This window comes from Dermochelys coriacea, chromosome 2 (assembly GCF_009764565.3).
Source record: "Dermochelys coriacea isolate rDerCor1 chromosome 2, rDerCor1.pri.v4, whole genome shotgun sequence".
NCBI classification, from domain to species: domain Eukaryota; kingdom Metazoa; phylum Chordata; order Testudines; family Dermochelyidae; genus Dermochelys; species Dermochelys coriacea.
This window is the reverse complement of record NC_050069.1, coordinates 186993421-187015328: the sequence shown is the minus strand read 5'-3', so window position 1 is coordinate 187015328 and position 21908 is coordinate 186993421. Positions and strand designations below refer to the sequence as shown.

The window sequence follows — 21908 nt, the reverse complement described above, 5'->3', positions numbered from 1 at the left end:
AGAATTTGGCCCACTCTTTGCCTGGGTGCTTTAGCATATGTGGAATGTTTCAGATTTCCATACACTTGTTGTTGTGCTTCACAATGTTAGGGTTTATTTATTGTATGTTTATGCATGAATTTAACTCTGCTTTTAAAATATGTAGCAGCTTATTATAAGCTAGTTTTCATTCCACACTAAAATATACCCCTCATGGTATATGAGTGCCTGTACCCTACTGGGATATTTTATCTCCTAGAGAATTTATGTATGCTTAGTACAAGATCTTGAGGAGAGGCTGCTACTCTGGAGTTATCTCGTATCCCCTGGCTCTCAAAGATGTATGGAAGGAGAGTTTCCAATCTCTTCTATTAGAAACTTGACATCCAAAGTTAGTCATCTGCCCAAATGTCTTCTCAGTAGGATTCTCAGCCTCTCCTTCAGAAATCACATGTGAGTCATATGGGGCTGTTCTGGGATAGATACTTCCATGCATGTTTTCATAAACCTACATTGTGAGGTCAGTGGAGCATGAACTGTCTTCCTGTTACTTATTTGTATGATGCCTGGCACAGTGAGCCTTTATCTTTGAGTGGAGCCTCTAGGTGCTACTGTAATACAAAAATAAGTAAATAATAAAGTGCCTTAAAGACCTCTTCAGGAATGGATGCCCACAATTTGACTTACTGAGACTGATTTTTCCAGTTTTACTTGCATCTAAGTGATCATTTTGATCTTTTTCCTTTTAGCTTTCCCCACAATTTGTTTGTTTCTAATGTACATCTTTAGTTCTATCTATGAGTAGGGCTACGATTATGTCACGGAATCCATGACCTCTGTGACATTTTCTGCCCCGGAGCTAGACTGCTGTCGGCAGGCAATAGCTCTCTCTCAGAGGCCCCTAGCAGCTCCCACTCACTGCGGGAGGCTGGACTCCCCGCAGCAGACTAGCTGCGGCAGGAGGCAGGGGACCCCCCCGCAGCAGCCCAGCCACGGTGGGGGAGGGCAGGGGGACCCTGCAGCAGCCCAGCCACGGTGGGGGAGGGCAGGGGGACCCCGCCGCAGCCCAGCCGCAACAGTTGGCAGGAGCTCTCCTGCAGCTGCACAGTCGTGGCAGGCAGCAGGGAACCCTGCAGCAGCCCAGCCACAATGGGGGACTCCTCCATAGCAGCGCGGGCGGGGATTAGACCCTCCTCCCTCCCCATTTTGTCATGGATATTTTTAGTAAAAATCAGGGACAGGTCATAAGCTTCCATGAATTTTTGTTTATTGCCCGTGACCTGTCTGTGATTTTTACTAAAAAATATCTATGACAAAAGCTGAGCCTTATCTATGAGTGGTGTTCTATACTGTAAACTATGTATGTAAAAATTCATGTACCTTCTAAAATGGCAGTGATCTGTTTTCATTTTGTTCATGTGCATTTTTATGACTTTAGTAATTTCCACTACATATGGTCCCAAGCCAGTTCAATTTTAACAAGTACAGGGCTCCAGCTCTTCCAGTCCTTTAATATTTAATGCAGCTTTTTTCAACATTCTCATGTTCTTTCAAGTGATTTTTCTTCTGTTGCTATTGGTAAATGCCAACACTATGTGTTACTGCAATAAATCTGTGCATTTCTTCTTGGGGTCAGCAGGTGGGCAGGGCAGTGCCCCCCCCCATTCTTGCACTCAAAAAAAAAAAAATTTCCTGCAAGTGCCTTTGTCCTAGCAACTTCTGCCTAGTTGGTGAGATTTTGGTATTATATCTTCATTTTCTTTTAATATTTATTCAAGGCTTATTTATGCTCCATTCCTTCTCTTGGACTGCATCTCATTCAAGCTACTGTGTACATGTGGCAGTTTTGACAGAAGTGTGTTCCATACCACTTTAACATGTGGCATTGGTGCACATAGCCATCTTGCACCTCATCTTACCACCCATATGTGGGCATAACTCAACTGACCTCAGTGGTGGTCTTGCCTATGACAGAACTGTAGTATCGAGCCTTTTATAATTGCTTGCTTTTTTCTAATAACCCAGCAAGATATTTGGATAACTGCTCTTAGTCTCTCTGAGCCGCCTCCTGCTGCCCACAAGCAGTTATGTAATAGCCTGTTGCAGATTACACAAATAATAATGTAGTCAGCATTTACTGGTGAACACTGAATGAAATTGATCCCAGAGGGTATGGTTAGCACCAAGCCTTCTGCCCCACTTAAGCTCTATGTTAAGATCTTATGTTGGACAGAGGGCTTTGCACAGGCCTTTTGCAGGATACTGAATTTCCTGGAAGTTTTAGCTCAAATTGGGTCACAGACTTTGGTTTTCACAGTCTAGTTCCCAATGGTATTTGTCCACATGTCTAAACTATCAGACAGTTGGGTATAGTGACAATCTCTATTGACCTGAAGACTGTGAATCAGGACTGGACTATTAGCAGTTTTGCAAGTTGGGAGTGAGTTTATTTGGCAGAGCTGTATTGAGGATTCTAGCATGGACTCTTTCTAGCTACTTTAGTGCCTCACTTGCTTCTAAGTAACTTACTTTCATAAACTTCAACATTCATTCAAATAAAATAGATACTAGTTGTGGTGGTTTCTTGTATTGTTCAAACATTAGAGTAGTTATGTTCTGAAAAGCTACTATACAATGGCATAATGGATTTCATATTTACTGTCTCAGTGATTTCTGTATTAAATATGTTCAGTTTAGAAGGAAAAAAACCTCTTTCTAACGGTCAGTTCCTGCAAATTCAACCTGGAATCTGAAAGTTAAGCTGGGTTCTTTCTCTCACACTGCCAGCAATAAAGATTCTGCCATGAAACCTTAATTAATAATTCTGTTGCCAATTCGTAAACTTTTAGCAAAACAGAATCCAGTTCTCTCCCTTTCTCTCTCCCCATGAGCTGTATTGCTTTGCAATGCTACCAAGACTAAAAAATTAATTAATAATTAAAGCAGATGTGATTCTGAATATCTCTGGGGAAATACTTCTGACTAAGAAGGTGCCATTTTTACATACATGTTTTACAGAATAGAACTATGCTCATAGATATAACTAAAGATGTACCTCAGAAACAAACTATTCCTTCTAAAACCATATTAGAACATTCTGCTTTATATGGCTTACCCCATTGCTGTAACTAACCTCCATTGCATATCCCTGCATTCAAGAAAGTTAATATTGGTGGATATTGACAGCAAAGGCGAACACAGGAAATCTGTCCCTTTAAAGGGGTTACATTAAAAAGTGATTTTTAATAACCTGCACTTCTTACAGCTCTAAATACTGAGTTGCAAACAGACAAAGATGTGTTGGACTGTAAATGTACTCATGTTTATGATGGCTGCTGTTGAGGATAAACAGTTGCCTGCATATGCCAGCTACTATGGAAATATGTTTTTTAAGTTCTAATGTGGGCTGTAAACCAAAACTACTTCAGTTCAGAAAAAAATTCAATACTTAAACTGTGGAGAGAAGTAGCTGATGCCAGAGAAAACATACTCAATTTAATAATGTTTGAACATAGAGCTGTGATGCAGTTTGCAGCAGGGCAGTGAGAAAAACCCACAACTAATCCTTCATTGCTGCTGTCTGAACTTTTGGTTGTCTGCCATCCTTTAAACAGCGACTTCTTTTTTCTGGTGACTCAATGCGTGAATGACCTAGTGTGGAGAGTTTAAGCTACATACAAAAAGAGATGTGAGTAAGAAATAGCCAAAAGTTTTGTAAATCAGACTACACACACCAGCAGATTGGGTTTTTGTATCTTAACTCCTCTTCAGTGCCTAGAGAAAAAGTAATAAATGGAGACTTTTTTTAAAGGAAATATTAAATTGCTTAGACTCTCCTCCCCTCCCCCCCAAAAGCGTTTGGTGATGTATGGAAACAAAATTCTGTTGAGTTCTTGGTTTTTAAAACTTATAAATGCTAACCTTTGGGTAGAAGTTTTTTATTTTTGACCTCCTCCCTACCCTCTTTAATATAGCTTTTGGATTGGTGTGTTTAAATGGCATTAAGTGATTAATATGATTCATTTTTACATTTGGAAAGCCATGGAATTTTTACTTATTTTAAAATAATGGGATTATGGGAGTCAGAGCTGTAACTGCATATACTGTTTTAAGATTAGCTTTGTTCCTATGTGTCAGTCTCTACCATTTATCTGCAAAAAGTGTTGAGACATTTATTTGCTGTCTGGAGCATAATCCTGTAAAATGACGAGTCATATATTTGCCTGATCAATTTTTGTCCTAACTATTTTAACATGATCTTCCATTGATAGCACCATGTTGTTTCTTAGCATTACAAATTAGTGAATATGTAAATCCAGGGCTATATAGTTTAAAAACTGATGCAGTTTTATCAATCCATCATCCCTAGCAAGAAGCCATAAAAATCTCTCTCTAGATATGGGTATATATTGTGGGATTCCTACTACTCCATGAAGCTGTGCTATGAGATAAATGTGGTGTGACATGGTCAGTAAATGTTAAGACAACTACAGAGAGAGAGTCCAGAGATCAGGGGGTTTTTACGTTTGTTTAGGGGAGGAGAGAGAATGACCCTTTCTATTAAAGAGACTGATCCCACAAACCTTGCCAGAACTAGGGCTTGCTCCTGTGAAGAACCTCATTAATTTCAGTGGAACACCTCAAAGTATTAACCTCTCTTCCTGGTGGTAAATATTTGCAGGATCACTCACAAACAGTAGAGGCAAGCTGTTTTTATAGAATGGAGGACAAGAAGTAGATCTCAGAGGCTATGTCTACACTACAAAGAAAAGCCTGCAGCTCTTGAGTCTCAGAGCCCAGGTCAATTTACTCGTCTTCACAGAGCGTGGTCTGCGGGCTTAAAAATAGCAGTGTAGATGTTCTACCTCGGGCTGGAGCCCAGGCTCTGAGACCCTCCTCCCTCACCAGGTTTCAGAGCCCAGGCTCCAGCCCAAGTGGGAACGTCTGCACTTCATCCTGAGCCCCGATGAATTGACCCAGGCTCTGAGACTTGTTGCTGCAGGTTTTTCTTTTCAGTGTAGACATACCCTTATAGAGTCTAAAGATAAAGGAGGGCGGGGGGATTGATTTATAGGCCATCTATTCAGTTTCCCTCCGAGTTTCCCTTGTTTAAATCTTCTAGTCTTTTGTCCAATCTAGTTTTAAAATGTCAAATTGTAGAGCTTCCTTTGAGGAAGACACTACAGTGATGGTCACATAAGAAGACAGACTGCTCTGCCAGCTACCAGATATCACTGTCATTATTTTTCCTGATATTCCACCTCAATTTTCCCTGTCTTAATTTCAGCCCATTGCTGCTAGTTATACACTTTTACTATGCTAAGTAATTCCTCCCCTCACTTTTGCCTTTTCATCCTTCCAGTATTTGTATTTATTATGCTCTCCACACCCCGCCTTAGTTGATCAGCCAAGCTACACATGAAAGGAGAGTTTGATTTCCCCTTCTCCTTCCCTTCCCTTCCCCTCCCCTCCCACCCCCCATTATTTTGGTCAGTGTCTCTCTGGTAATTAAGTACCCACAAGTGCAAACAGCATTCTAGTTCAGGATGTAAATTTCAGGAGGAAAAAACATTCTGCTGAATAGAATCGGGCTGATGACTTGGACTTAACACTTTTTGACTAATTCTAATATCAAAATATCTGCTCCAAGAAATCCCTGATGGATAGACCAGTATTTCCTCTACAAACAAATTTGTTTAGTCAGTTATTTGAATAACAACACACACTGCCACCCTTCTCCTCCCTGCCTTTGTAGATACCTCAGAGTACTACGTTACTGTACATTTTGTTCCTTTTCATGAATAACAAGCATCTGAGAGTCTCACAAGAGCCCCATGCAGTTTGTATTTGTAACTTTATTTGTGTATGATTTTTACATCATGTACGTTTCCTGACACTAACAGTATTGACTTTGTTTACTTAGCTTGTTGAGCTACTTCATTCAAATAACACTATGCAAAACTGTAACACTGATTTGGTGCTTTGATTAAAAAAAGTTTAAAAAATTGATGTTTTTTGCATTTATTTTGCAGTATATTTCCACACAGATAACACAGTATGTTTTAGTTGAGTTAACAGACTCCATAAAGTTACTTAGTGCTAAATCCATTGTTTAAAAAAAGTTAACTCATAAAAATATTTTACAACTGTAATCCTAGGTTATTTCATATTCTAGAACACATTAAAATCATGCAATATAACAGGAAACACACTATTTACACAGTTTCTATTCTTGCTGTCTATATCCAGGTAACAATACTCAACTTCTCTTGCTCACTATAAAGTCATATTTTTTCACAAAATGTGTAGTTATATTTTTAAAATCCTGTTTTTAATTTTTGTTACCAGTATATAGGGGTTGAGTTACCCAAGATGGGGCCAAAGTTATGCAGAATATACACCACTGTAACTGAAGACAGAACTTGGTCCTATATGATCTCCACTGATTAATCTTTCAATATTTCACCTTTTTCCCCCTTTATGCTTTGATCTATTGAATAACTTGACTATTTTGGCTGAGACTGCACTGTAAGGAGTAGAAGACAAGCTCATTTCTGACCTGCAGATTATTCATAGTTACGAGTACTTCTTTTGTCATTAGGACAAGTAAGAACAAACAGTAACATTTTTTCATTCCTAAATAAGCAAAATTATTCCAGGGATGATAGAAGCCATCTTCAATCTCCCTCACTCCCATATTTATTCTTAACAATTCTAAATAGGATGTTATATTGGAAGTTTGCAATAACTGAAACAACATTCAATCTAAAAGGCAAGAGTTTTCATTATAACAACTAGGCAAGGTCTTTCTTGCCTAGGTTTGTTTTTATACTTCAAACCAAAATAAGCAGTTTTTATGAACGTATGTATCTCCCACTGTTCCACATAATCTCTTTGACCACTTTCCACTCCCCTTCAGTTCATCAGAGAATAAAAGCATAAGAATGGCCATACTGGGTCAGACCAGTGGTCCGTCTAGCCCAGCATCTTGTCTTCTGTCAGTGGCCAGTGTTGGATACTTCAGAGGGAATGAACGGAACAGAGCAATTATTGAGTTGTCCAGTCCTAGCTACTGGTGGTCAGGGGTTTAGGGACACCTAAAGCACAGGGTTGCCTCCCTGACCATCTTGGCTAATAGCTACTGATGGACCTTTTCTCTATGAATTTATCTCATTCTTTGTTGAACAGTTATTCTTTTGGTCTCCACAATATCACCTGGCAATGAGTTCCATAGGTTGACTGTGCAAAGAAGTACTCTGCTGTCTCTTAATTTCATTGGGGGATCCCTGGTTTTCATGTTATGTAAAGGGGTAAATAACACTTACTTTCTCCACACCATTCATGATTTTATAGACCTCTAACATCTCCCACCTTACTCCTCTCTTTTCTAAGATGACTAGTCCTCTTCTTTTTAATCTCTCCTCATCTGGAAGCTGTTCCATACTCCTAATAATTTTTGTTGGCCTTCTCCATGCTTTTTCCAATTGTAATATTTTTTTTGAGATGGGGTACCCAGAACTGCACACAGTATTCTAAGTATTGGAGTACCATAGATTTATATCATGACATTTTTCTGTCTTATTATCTATTCCTTTCCTAATGGTTCCTAATATTGTTAGCTTTTTTTGACTGCTGCTGCACATTGAACAGTTTTTCAGAGGACTATCCGTGATGACCCCAAGATCTTTTTTTTTTTTTTTAACATATTTGAATATACAAATGTACTTCAGTCATCCCATAGAATAATGTGGCAAATATATTTTACATAATGTTTTTAATTCATACGTTATAGACTGTATTTAAATTCAACAACTGGATCAGTTGGTCTTAAAGCACTATTACTCAGAAGAACAAATTACTTTAGATGTATTTTCCTGCCAAGGGCTTTATTCCTGTCTGACTCCTTGATGAGTAAGGGGCTACTCATAGCACCTGAAAGGAGGAGTGCACTGACTACCACAGTGCTTACTTATTTTAAAGGAAGAATGGAGTTTTCTAATATTTGTATTATCTCAATTCCAGTGAGAAAGCATTACTTCCACACAAAAAAATTAATATAAAAAAAGCTTCTTCTTTCCTAAGGTTAAAACAATACCCCCCCCACCCCAAAGTATCCTAATGTCCTACATGTTTGGTTAATGTGCTTCAAGAAAATTTCACAACATTGAAGAAAAGTACCTTAGTACTCATCTCTCCAAATGCAATATCACCCATTACATTAACATACTGTACCACATATTTTTCCTCACATGATATGCCATGTAATCATTGGTTTTGATCTACTCTGACAAATTTGGTTTGTTATTTCTTTTAGAACTAACGCCAACATATGTGGTAGCTCAAAGAGAGACTTTTGCCCGCATCTCTTTTGTTTCATTGAGAGTAAAGTAGAAAGGTCTGACCAGTCCTGCCATTGGCTTGTAACCAGATAATGTCATAGACAAAGAATTTGCTTTTATTTATTAATATGAGCAAAATGTAAATGTTGAATGATCTCCAGTTGCACTACCAAACACATTCTTTTTTGCTGAGATCTCCAAAAAGACCCTTGTGGTAAAAATGTACAGATTCTTTAACACTGAAATGTCAAGTTATATTAAGTTATTTCAAACAGCTGAACTTCCTTTTGTCCCACACAGGTTTTTTTGTTTGTTTTTTTGCCCCCTGCTTCCTGCACTGATGGATTTTAGTGTCCACCATTCATATGACTTTTTTTCTTGCTTTGTAGTGTCTGCTAGAAAATAGGTAGCAGGTTAGACTTTCTGCATTTCAATCTGTTGGTGGTGATGGGGATGTCTAGCCTGATCTTTTCCGTTCAATTTATATACAGAACTCTTCTGTTGCCGTTTTTTGAAACACCACACTGCCAGTATAGATGCAAACAGTAATAAACATAGAACAATCACAGTGATAGCTATCATGGGACCTTTACTTGGGCTAGGACAATCCTCTCCTACACAAGGTTCAGAAGTGGGGAGAAGTTTTTCTCCTGTGCCATAAGTGAGATTTTCTTGCTCAAGTAATTCATTAGACAGTGAGTCAGAAAAGACATCCTGAGTTGGTGTAGTGGTTGCTGCTGCTTGTGTTGGGTATGCTGTTGTTTTTTCTGCCTCTGGATATGGAATATGGTCAATGGGACTGACTGTTGTAGAGGTTTTCCATGTAGCAGTTTTCAAGGTGGGGTGGTCATGCTGTGTAGTTGTAGTAGACTCCTGAATCACAAATCCCAAAGATGTAGTTGGGTGGTACCTGATCACATCCTCAGAGCCCTTGCTAGCACTCACGTTCTCAGGAGCACTTGTTGGTGTTAGTACCAATGGTATTTCTTTGATCCCATAATCACGCATCCTTGTTGGGGCTGCCATGATCTGTGTTAAATCCTTGTCTGGAGCTGGATTACTGTTGCCTGCCTTTCTAACTTCAACATGATTTGGTTGATCAGTTGTAAGAATGTCATCTTCTGTTCCCATTGATCCATCAACCTTATCCTCCTCTTCGTCATCCTCTACTGCTTCCTGAGTTACAGGGTAACCATCTAACCAGGATTCATCAGTATTGGTGACTGTATCTTTCATTGCTTTTGTATCATTGTTCACAAGAACAGGTCCAATGGGGAAATCCTTGCTGTCATAAATCATTTTGTTTCCAGGTTCATTATGGATGGTTTTCACTCCAATGTGGTTGTTGCCATCAGAAAATTGTGTTTTAGTGGCATCGTTTGTGTCTTTGTCAGATTCAGGGTCATTGAAAGACTCTGCAGGGAACCAAAACAAGTGTTTTTGGCTCAGCAGTGACACAGGTGATTCAGTTGATGCCTTGCTTCCTTTTTCAGTAGAATCTATATCCTGAGTAACATCTTTGCTGCTTCCAGCTCTTTCTGCCTCTGTATCTTTAGGGTGGGAAAATTCCTGCTCTTGTTCCTCCTCCCCTTCCTCTTCGCCACGCTCTTCCTCATGCTCAGCCAAAGGCATTGATCTGTCATCGGGAAAATTATCTTCATAGTCAATGTGTGCCTCAGTTTCGTCTGAAAAAGTTTTTTAAAAAAGTTTAATTTGGTAGAAAAAACAGTGGGCTCCTGGAATGAAGATTTGTTGTTATGCTTTGAATTAAGTGTTGTGCAGTGGTGGTGTCCCTTAAAACATGGCTTACCATATTTTACATGTAGTTCTGCCTTTCCTTGAAATATAAGTGGTCACCACAACTCTGATATATTATAGCAAGTTATATACAGTTTGGATAATGTTGCTACAATTTTAACTTTAAATTTACCGACTTTCCAACGCTCTTAAAAAACACACACACAATTTATTATGCCCTCAGTTAAAGTTGCATACATATTTCCACTCTAAAGAGCCTTTTCAGTTGCTTATAATTTTATCAAGTGTTCACCTTTTGGACTGTTTTCCAACTCTGCTCCCTGAGGGAAACATTTTTAAAAATTTGAGCAAAACAGTTCAGCCATTTTCAAGCAGGGGGAAAAATGGGAGGAAAAAAGACTGTTCTGCTTTTGTTTCAAAAGTTTCAAATTTTTAAAAATAGTTCTAAATATTTACAGGAAAATATTCCCTGGGACACATGCCTTCCAGTGGTCTGGTGAAAAATAATTTTTATGTGCCCAATTTATGAATGTTTAAATATGTGTATGTGTGTATATAATGTCATCTATTATGCACAATTTTTATCATATTTTTAATGGTGTCCCAGTGTTCCACTGACACTGTGCTTGTGCATATGTGAATTGATAGGAATTTCTCATCCATATGTGATCAGGAAATTGACTGATGTATACATGCCAAGAGCTAAAGTTAAGGTTTACAGACATTTCCTGATCCCTGAGTGTTTTACTTTGCAGCCTTACACTATCAACATTGATATTCCAATTAAATGTTCTCTTAGTGTTGGGGTTTAATATTTCCAACCATAATACCTCTTTAAAGCTTTTTTTCTGGGAACTATATTCCATTGTCAGAAACTGCTTCCCAATGATTAGCACTGCCAAATTTATAAAAGTCAGACCTGATGCTGTTTTTATACCAAATATCAACAAGACAAAGGGTGTTGAAATCCTGAGCCTATTGAAGTCAATTGGAGTTTTGCCATTGACTTCTAAAGGGCCAGGATTTCACTTTGAATCTCTAATGCTAGACCGCCGTATGCAACAAAAAGTATATAACTGCTGATTGTGTAAAAACAGCTTGCTCTTATCAAGGTATTCTTCAAGGAAAGACTAAAACAATTTCTAGAATACATTGCTAAAACTCTACTTTCGAAGTAGTATTTGATGTATTTGACCTGAAGGGTCAAACTAAGTCTTGACTATCGAAGTCAATGGGAGTATGCCTCAAAAAGGACTATCAGATTAGACCATATAAACACAGAGGAATGATATTGCCACTGAAATACAGTCAGCTCTTTAGTGGGAGGGTAGCAGCCCTGGGGCCCTTCGCATTCTGCACAATAACAGGGTAGGGGAAATTCTGGCTAGGGATACACAGGGAAACCTTTGATCTTCTGATATGTACCATGGGACTTTGTCCATGCAGAGCAGACAGGACATCAGTTTTGAAAAGTCTCATCTGGAAAACACTCACTGTATGTGATATGGATCTGTATTTATGTACCTCAGAAGAATGAAAGACTTGCCTGCTGGGATATAAAACTATGGGGCCAGGTATTTAAATACTGAAACCTAGAATTCAGAATAATGCCCTCAGCCATCACCATTTGGCCTACACATCTATTTCAATAAATATATTGTTACCAAGAGGGCAGCTGGAACAATTTTTACTGTGGGGATGCTGAGAGCCATTGAACCAGACTAAAGTTTGTATATAATGGAAACCACTTCAATCCAGGAGGTGCTGCAGTACCCCCAGCACTCCTAGTTCCAGCACCTACGGTTACCAAAGAACAATCAAGTGCAGTATGGGGGAAATAACATCATGTTTGAGTTTGATATAGAGGCACTCCCCCAGCCCTTTCATCCCCACTACTCATTGCACAACAGCCTGAAATAATCAAGGCTCACAACACTAAACAAAAGTTTCAATTAAAGACAAAAAATAGAAGACTGCATTACTATTTATATTTCTGCTGTTATTTGAGAAATAATTACAGTCCAATGAAAATTTTGCTATCTAGGCAGGATGCCTGATTTTGAGCTCACACCAGTTTTACTCAATTGAAAGTAGATGCAATTGCTCCTGGTTCGTGCTGGCATACAAGCCTGGAAAATAAACTGATTCAGAAAAACCAGAGACTGTTTAACCTTCAGTGGAGATACTGAAGCAATGAACCTGAGCCTAGCGAGAGGCAGGAAAGAAATCAATAACAGGAAACTTTCAATGCATCAGTCTATAATGTACAAAGTCTTGTGTTTTTACTGTCTTGTTATAGGCTAACAATTTAGGGTGAGATTCTTGACTGGGGCCTCTCTCAGATTCTGAGTGACAGTGGGCTCCATCCCTGGCCCCAAAGCATGTAAGAGAGCTGCACCCTTGTGCTGACTTACACTATGAGGGTAATGTGTAGCTTCACTCTACCGAACCCCTTCCCCCAACACACTCCCTGCTTCCCCTCATAACAAAGGGTTAGGATGTGTCTGGTGTAGGAAGCAGATACACCAGCAGAGAATTTTCCCCAGACAGAGAAACTTCTCCAATGGCCCTCTCTGGTCAGTTAAAAACATGGGAAATCTTCCATGCGATGCAGAGTGGATTTAGCAGACAGGAGAATTCAACCCTTTGAAGCACAAACATCTCTGGTAGGACACAAATTCCTCTAACTATTCATAAAATGTGCTCGTGCAGTCTTTCTTACCTTAACTGGTATTTGGAAGATTACCAGAATATTTAATCAACAGGTTTGTAAAATAAAATCACATATAAATGTCAACAAAACATAAAACAGCTACAACATGCCGGCCTCGATGCCTTAATTCCCTTCTCCCACTCATTAATTTTTCCACAGTGCCCTCTGGAAAGAAGGCCTCATGCCTGCTTGCCAAGCCACCACCTCCTACTTATTCAAATCCCTCCTAAAAATTCCCTGTGTGATGCCTGTTACAACCTGGCCCAGTCACTCTCTGTAAGTAGACCCTACATACTTTTAAGCCACTGTGGACTACACAATCCAACTGCGAGTGAGGATGGGGGGCAGCGAGTGACAGAGGGAGGCGGGAAGATGGAGTGAGTTGGCTGGGGCTTCGGAGAAGGGGCAGGACAAGGGTGTTTGGTTTTGTTCAGTCAGAAAGTTGGCAACCCTACAACTGCCCCTGACCCTGGAACCAGGACCTCAGACCTTCTGAGCCGCCTAGGTCTGTCTACGCAGTGTTTTGGAGTATGTGAGAATGAGCCTCCTTGCCCAGAGACTCATGCTGGGTGCTCTAAAAATAGCTGCATTGACGGCACTTTGAAGTTGCAGGTTGGGATGGAGTTCTGAAGCCTAGCAGGGTTACCACTTTTGCTTGGATGTATTTCTGAAAATTTCATCACATGACATAATCTTTAATTCTTGGAGATTCCAGGACAATCCTGGAGGATTGGCAACCCTAAAGCGTAGGGAAGGGTGTGGGCTTTAGAGCCCAAGCTCTAACCCAACACTAAACTTCAAAACGTTGTCTATGCAGCTACTTTTAGAGGCCCGCTTATCTGAATCTGTCAATGCATGTTCTCAGGTTTGCTCCCAGGGGGTCCAAAATGCTGTGTAGACTTCCTCCTTTTTGCCTACACATGCTCCCCCACCACCCCGGAGATCCGCTCTGACTTCTAGTTTAATTCTTCTGGGGAAAGTGTGGTAGGAAGGCAAGGAACACAGAATTTATAAGGTTTCAGGGTAGCAGCCGTGTCGGTCTGTATCCGCAAAAAGAACAGGAGTACTTGTGGCACCTTAGAGACTAACAAATTTATAAGGGAATTTCTTAACCTGTTCTTAAAAAGCACTAGAGATTAACAGATTTTTTCAAAATAAAAGTCCTGAGATGCAGCTCCTGCTCCACCCTGGTCTGATCTCACCCATTCTGTGAGGCAGAGCAAGTCTTCGCAAAAAGAAAAGGAGTACTGGTGGCACCTTAGAGACTAACAAATTTATTAGAGCATAAGCTTTCATGAGCTACAGCTCACTTCATCGGATGCGAAAGCTTATGCTCTAATAAATTTGTTAGTCTCTAAGGTGCCACCAGTACTCCTTTTCTTTTTGCGAATACAGACTAACACGGCTGCTACTCTGAAAAAAGAGCAAGTCTTGTCAGTGTTTCAGGCTAGGCAGAGTCCTTCCTGCCTTCTCTCTCTCTTTCCAGCCGAGTCTGCTGGCCCATGGAGATAGATGGCTCCGATTCATACAGAGAGAGAAGCACTTCCACACAATCTGTCTCTTTCTGCAATGTGCTCTACTGGCATGCTTGATCGTTTTATGTCCCCGTGTTCTTGTGATATGAAACAGGGCAAATAGGAGCACACAGTTTACCTTGTCTGCCAGTAATTATTTTGTAAACCTATATTCCCTCTCACTCATCTCTTCTCTAAACAGTCCCAATCTCTCTTCATATGGAAATTTTTACATGTGTGTAATCAGTCTTCGCACCTGGCTCTGAAAGCCTTCTATTTCTAAAATATCCCTTTTGAGATAGGGTATCACAGTAATCCAGGTGAGGTGAGGGTGTAACATTGATTTTATATATTGGTATTTAACCAACCCATCCCCAACCCCCTCCATACTCTCTTTCTCTCTCTTTTTCCCTGTGTGTGGTGTAGCATCATCTATTTTTTTGGATAGGAAGTTTTTCAGGCCAGGAGCTTTATTTTGTGTATTGAACAGCACAGATCGCTTTGTCAATGCTAAATAATAGTAATAAATGGCCTTGCTACATAAAGTGAAATTCTGTCTTTTCAGAATCTCTTTTGAAATACATTTTCTGTTCTTTAGAAGGATTTTCCTACTGAAATATCTAAGTCAAGTAATAGCATGAGCTCTTGACAAAATGTTAGTCTCCTATCAAGTACCCAGAATTTGTTCTCTTTGCGCCCAGTTGCAGCACTGTAAATTGCCAGTGTAGACAAACCCTTAGATAATCATTGTGGTCCAGGTTGTAAAGCTGCTATAGCATATTCTCATATGCAGTGTATGGTGTTTGTACAGTTTATACCAAAGAAGACTATATACATAACTAATGTTAGCTTAGGGGATGCCAGAATGAAAGGATCTATTAATCTCTTTAAACATCAAAGGAAGCATTGCCCTGAAGCTTTGGCCTCACATAGTCCTGGAATGCTTCCCGTAGTAGTAGTAGCCCATTCTTTCTTCTTGGTTTTAGACCTCTAGATGAGGCCTGCATTTGGTATTTAGCAAGTTAATGTTATTAGGACAGCCTTTTTAGCAGCTGTGGACCCTATGTTGCAGGCACTGGTAGCTTACTTGTTACACTCAGTTTTGCTCACTACCTAAGCACTTTTTGGAGCTTTCTACCTTCCAGGTTATAGGATCATAACTGAAGACTAGTGACGAAAGTGTCACTATGTCCACCCCTTATTTAAACAGCTGTAGCCTTTATTTACTTGCATTTAAACCAATTACCAGCTGGTTTTAAAGTGGTTGTACCTTTCCTTTTAGGCAGACTTCGCTTTAAAAATGCTCATATTGAAAAGCATTGCTCCAAGATCCAAGTCTTTTTTTATTCAGAGTCCCAAACAGTCACCCCCTACATTACTGCTGGGGACTCAGGGACTAATTAGAGTAAGGGACTACTTAATGTGACTAAGGATAGCAGAATCTCACCCTATGGAAATCATAACAATTAATAACTTCCATTTCTATATGGTACCTTTCCTCTAAATCTCAAATTGCTTTCCAAACATTAATGAGTTAATTAAGTCTCTTACAATCCTTCTGAAATAGGTATAGTAATATCTATTTGACAGGTGATCATGCTGTGGTATAGAGCTGTGAAGTGATTTGTCTGAGGCCACAAAGTGAGTCAGTGCAGAGCTGAAAACAGGAACCAAGGATAGCAATATTTTTTGACAGGCCTGTGAAATATTTTGCCTGTGAGATAATAACACCCTGTTTCCCCCCCCCCCCACACACACACACAGGAATAGACTTTTGGCCCAACATGTCCCAAAATAATAGTAATAAAAAAATGAACTGACTTTTATTCATCATCCCATTCTGCCTTAATGTGAATTGATAACAATCTTAGTTTTTAAAAATTATTGTAGTGGGACTATGCTAGAAAGGGTGAGGTTGTAGAATTTGGCCCATAGTGCTTTGGGATGAAAGCTGTTACAGATATTTATTATGAGTGGAATTTTCAAAAACACTTAGCCCTGGTCTACACTAGAGGGGGGGATTGATCTAAGTTATGCAACTTCAGCTACGTGAATAACGTAGCTGAAGTCAACGTACTTAGATTGACTTACCATGGTGTCTTCACCAGGGTGAGTCGACTGCTGCCGCTCCGCCGTCGACTCTGCCTGCACCTCTCGCGGCACTGGAGTACGGGAGTCGACGGGAGAGCGCTCGGGGGTCGATTTATCACATCTAGACTAGACGCAATAAATCGATCCCCACTGGATCGATCGCTGCCTGACAATCCGGCGGGTAGTGAAGACATACCCTTAGTGTTGGCCTCATTCAGCTTCCACTGAAGTCAATGGTAAAATTTATTCCAAAGGGAACAAAGCCAGGTCAAAGATGAATGCTTTTGAAAACCCCTTGTATGTTTCTTTTAGTGCCCAGCATGGGTCCTTTTCAAGCAGAGGTGATGTGATCTCTGCTCTCACGAGCTAACAGTCTAAAAGGACAAAAAACAGACCAGGGAAGGCAATAAAATATACAAGCTAAAGGATAAATGTAAAGGCTGGCAAGCATCATTTTAGTTCAAATTTGGGGACAGGGAATTGATATGATTTCTCATATATCTGTTATGTTTTTTAGAACATAAGCTTTTGGAGGTATTTATTCTGTTTGACCAGTGCCAGGTACAATGAGGCCTCTAGGAGCTTTCACAATGTAAATGTTAATGCTCGTATTAGTTTTATGTATGTATAGGGGTTCACAAACTTCATTGTACCGCAACCCCCTTCTGACAACAAAAATTACTATATGACCCCAGCAGGAGTAACTAAAGCCTGAGCCCTCCTGAGATCCCGCTGCCCCGGGTGGAGGGACCAAAGCCCAAGCCCCACCACCCTGTTTGGCGGGCCAAAGCCTGAGCCCCACTGCCTGTGGCTTGGGTGGCCAAAGCCTGGGGCTTCAGTCTCAAGCAGGAGACCTGTAACCTGAGCCCCACCACCCAGAGTTGAAGGGCTTTGGGCTTCAGCTTTGATCCCCAGTAATGGGCTCGGACTTTGGCCCCGGGCCCCAGCAAATCGAACGCCAACCCTGGCAAACCCATTAAAACAGGGTCGTGACCCACTTTGGGGTACCGACTCTCAGTTTGAGAACCACTGGTCTATAATGAACCAATGATTTAGGGCAGAAAAAAGGAACATTGTCACTTAGCAAGTGGTGGTTTCCTTTTCCCCCTTTAAGACAGCCAGAGTATGTCACACAATACCAGCTTTCAGATCCTTATTACAATCCCAAGCTTCAGGATATATTTTCTGAAACAAATACATAAACTGCAAAAATGTATTTTCCTGTTCTCTGCCTAAGGTTGCTTTGTTTGAAATTCCTGTGTTTTCAGTTTTAACACAGTACCCTTTCATAGTGGGAAATGGCAAGAAATAGTAACTATATAGAAGCATTTTTTCCCTCAAGAATATCTAGATTAAAAAGTATAGTGCATTACCTCAAGTAATGTAAAACATTTTAGGCCTCTTGCAGCATATTCTTTATTAATTTTTGATGTACTTCATTGTATCTGCAGTACATTGACTACAACCAAATGTCAAACTTTAAGATTATTTTGTTCAATGTGCTTGTGCTAATTCTTCCAAAATCTTTCAGATTATGTACCCTTATTAATGAATTATTTTTAAGCTGGGCAATAGTAATATATGACAAACAAAGCTTGTAGAGTAATCATAATGCTACGTAGCTCTTACATGGCATTTTTCGTCTAGAAATCTCAAAATGTTTTACAAAGCTGAGGGAGAATAATTTATTCTCATTTTACAGATGAAGGCAAAAAAAGGGCACAAGGAGGTGAAGTCATTTACCCAAACTCACAGAGCGAGTCTTTGGCAGAATTGGAAACAAACTGGGTTTTTTGATTCCCAGATCTGTCTCCTCCCTATTGGTCTATGTGGTCTCTTTGTGTAAAAGCATTAAGGCTGATTATGTATCTACTCACTCAGAGCAGTTTCAGAATCAAGCCAGTTGTTTGCGAAATGTCATTTTAATGTAAAAGTTTTACCACACAGGAATTAGATATGCATTATAGTATCTTTTTTGTGGTTCCTGTCTCTGACAGGAATCACCTGCAATAAAAGTTGTGATACATGTTTCCAAAAGTAAACCTTCACTGACATAGAATCACTTTCCAGCATCAAAGCATCTGAAAAGCTCTGTTCATGGGCCTCCGCTGGAACATTTTCCCCAAAAACATTTAGTGATTATTTTTCTCTGCTGTACCAGAAAATATCAACAACCACATGTAACCCAACTTTCTTTTAATTCTAATTCAATTCTTTTGATTCATTCTTTACATTAAATTCTCAATTTTTTTATAGATAATTCTAAGGTTGCAAAACAGGCATCCCAGAAGCCTAAATCACATTTCAAAAGTGACTTATGCATATAGGAGCCTAAGGGCTTGTCTACAAAGGAAGCTATTGTGAAATAAGGTAGTATGTGAAAGTAAAGCACAATAGCTGTTCCTCACTATCTCCTCATGTGGACACTCTTATTCCACAGTAAAAGAGCCTTTTTGGATTAAAAGTAGCAGCCATGTTAGTCTGTATTCGCAAAAAGAAAAGGAGTACTTGTGGCACCTTAGAGACTAACAAATTTATTTCAGCATAAGCTTTCGTGAGCTACCGCTCACTTCATCGGATGCATCTGATGAAGTGAGCTGTAGCTCACGAAAGCTTATGCTCAAATAAATTTGTTAGTCTCTAAGGTGCCACAAGTACTCCTTTTCTTTTTATGGATTAAGTTAATCCACAAGAAAGCACTCAATCGAGAATAAGAGTGTCTACATGCAGAGCTAGTGAGGAATAGCTATTGCACTTTACATTCACATCCTAGTTTATTTCACTAAATAAGGCCTTGGGTTCCCAAATCACTTGGGCACTTTCGAAAATGTAACAGCTGTAGTACTAGTGATGACTCGCTTTTATTGAGAACTGCTTTGACTTTTCCTCCTTTTTACCCAGTATCTGCCGGTGTCTATTCATGACATTAAATAATGGAGCAGATCCCAAACGTTCCAGGCATGTGTATTCTGAAATGGGGACAGTAATGCCAATCAGTGTAGACCATTTTCATTCCATTTGGAATTTTGAGAGGCTCTTTCTGTTTTACTTGTCCGGTCCCAGTTGTGTCATGACTGCCCAATCCTTTTTTTAAACAGTGGAAAGTTCTGCCAGAAATAATTTCTTAGAGGTTTGATACTTCTCTGAACAAGCAGTGAAATGTTGACAAGGAAATTCTGAATACTGTTCCAGTCCCAAGCTTTTGTTATTGAATGGAATTATGTACAAAAGTAGAGAAAAAGGGAAAAAAAAGCAAAGGAACTCATTTGAAAACTATGTCAGAAACTGTATGCAGTGGGTCACTTTGGCTGAGTTATTTTTATCTAAATTAGAAATAAAGCTGGTTGCGGGGACAGATCCTCAGCTAGAATAAATTTAAATCAGTGGCACTTCTTATAATTTTATCATGAGTTTTACAGTGTTTGGTTTGTTTTCTTAAAGCACTAATTCCTGGAGTAATATCATTTAGTGAGAATCTCCGCTTTCACTTTGAAAAAAAGGAAATATCTAGCCTCTGTGGTTGCACAGAAAAGCTTTGAAAACATGTCCCAAGTCTATTCTAAATGTTTAAGAAAATAGGAAAATAAAAAGAATCCTAATTTTAAAAAAGTTCATGATTTTTAAGCCCATTTCATGATTTTTGCAGGTGGGGGGAGGGATGTTAACAAAGTTAACTTCATGTTGGAATGGTGGAGGAGTTGAGATAAGATACTATGTAGTTGAAAGTATTAGTTACTAGATACCATACATTTTCTAAAGGTTAAAAGCCAGCAATGCAATCTTGGTTCCATTCTAGTAAATGGCATATCTCCCAATGACTTTAATGGGACAAGGATGTGTAGGATGGGATTTCCAAGAGGGATGAATGTTGGCCTAATTCTGTTCCCACTTAAGACAAGAGTTTTACTAGGGCAGCATGGTCAACCCTAAAAGTTAAAACATCATGAGTCAGACCCCAAAAATCACAAGACTTTTTTTTTTAAAAAAAAAAGACTGTTGTCTTTTTTGGGGGGAGGGAGGGTGTCTGTTGATTTCTGAACTCCCCATATCCATACCCACTATGGATCTGAGAGAGAGAATTAGTTTTGCCCATTCTCTCAAATGTATTGAGTAAAGTGACTTTGGCTCCCACTTCAGGAGCAACCCCTATTTGTCTGATGGCGCAGAGCTTCCAGCTTCTCCTCAAACCCCAACATTCTAGTTAAGTCCATACCCCTCATCTCCACATCTGTCCATCCCCCCAGCAATTAATTACACACTTCTAGCCCCCACATCTGCCTGTCCCCCCAGGATTCACACCAGCTCTGGGGTCCTTCACCCCCTTCGCAGTCAGGGAGAGGTTGGGACACTGTGGGTGCTTTTCTCCCCTTTCCCAGGCCTGGGGAGAGGTGGCTCTAGGGTTTCTTCACCCCTTTTTCCCCTTTTTTTCTAGGCCTGGTATTACAGGAATGGTTTTATTGTAGACTCTGCCCCAGACTTCCTGTGAGACTGGGGCACATAGGTTAAGTTATCTATGTCTTAGCTTTCCCAACCTATAAAATTGGAATAAAGCCTATCCACAGGGATATTTGGCATGACTAATACTTGAGCTCCTCCAATCTAAGGTGCTGAATAATTGCAAATTATTATTATTTGAAAACTTACTTATTTTGAGAAACATGGAAAAATCCACACCTCTGAGAGAGATCATTAAGATGACCTAACCTCTTGTATAGCCATTCTGTTGACCTAACTACCACTTCTCAGGGAGGAGGAGGATTACCTTCAACAATGGGAGAATCCCTCCGGTCACTGTAGTAAGTTCCTACACTGAAGTGCGACAGCTGTGGCACTGAAGCATTTTAAGCGAAGCTACTGTATATACCGAGGCTGAAGGTGGAGGGCCAGAAAGGACTGAATGCAGAGGGGCAGTGGAGGGGCTTACCTGCTGATGTCTCACACCAGAGAGCTGGGCCCAGGGTAACAGTAAGAGGGCTGGAGGAGTGGGGAATGATCTCCCAGCAGAGAGGTTATAGTGGTTCCCACTGGGAAGAGTGGGGTTGTGCTCCATTTGGAAAGGCTGGGGGGAGGCTACCCTAGCAGAAAGACAGAAGAGAACTGAAAAAGAGTCCAGGAGGAGGCACTGATGTGTGGTATGTGAGGCATCAAGGGGTGAGATGTCTTGGGATTTTAGTGACTACATGCACTGGTGTGTTCAGTGGAGGCAAAAGACCCTGGTGTAGAACTCTTGGGTTACCTGAGAGGGGAAACTGAGGTGGATGCACAGTTGTTCCTATGACAGAAGCTCTAGGGGTGTAGTCTCACCATTGCTGCTTCGCTTTGTAACCCCAATTAGCTGCCTTGGTCCTGCAGATAGCACTGAGCATGCGGCTCCTCTGGCCTCCTAGCAACAGGAAGGGTTGTGGTGCTGCTCCTTCCTGGACTCTTCCCTCTGCTTCCTGTCAGTGAAAAGCAGAGAAGGGCAACCAGCTTGTGGTCACCACAAAGTGACCACCTGCTCCCAGCTAGAGAAGA

At 40.2% G+C, this 21908-nt stretch overlaps 1 protein-coding gene across 1 annotated transcript in view; it reads right to left on the bottom strand.

The window, feature by feature from the left end:
• Window positions 1–1839: 1839 nt before the first annotated feature.
• Window positions 1840–21908, bottom strand: part of SUSD5 (sushi domain containing 5) — a 71919-nt gene continuing 51850 nt past the window's right edge. The window contains exon 5 of the mRNA XM_038392411.2: window positions 1840–10003. Within this exon, the coding sequence (XP_038248339.1) occupies window positions 8733–10003 (1271 nt within the window). The 3' untranslated portion in view covers window positions 1840–8732. The remainder of the gene's footprint in view (window positions 10004–21908) is intronic.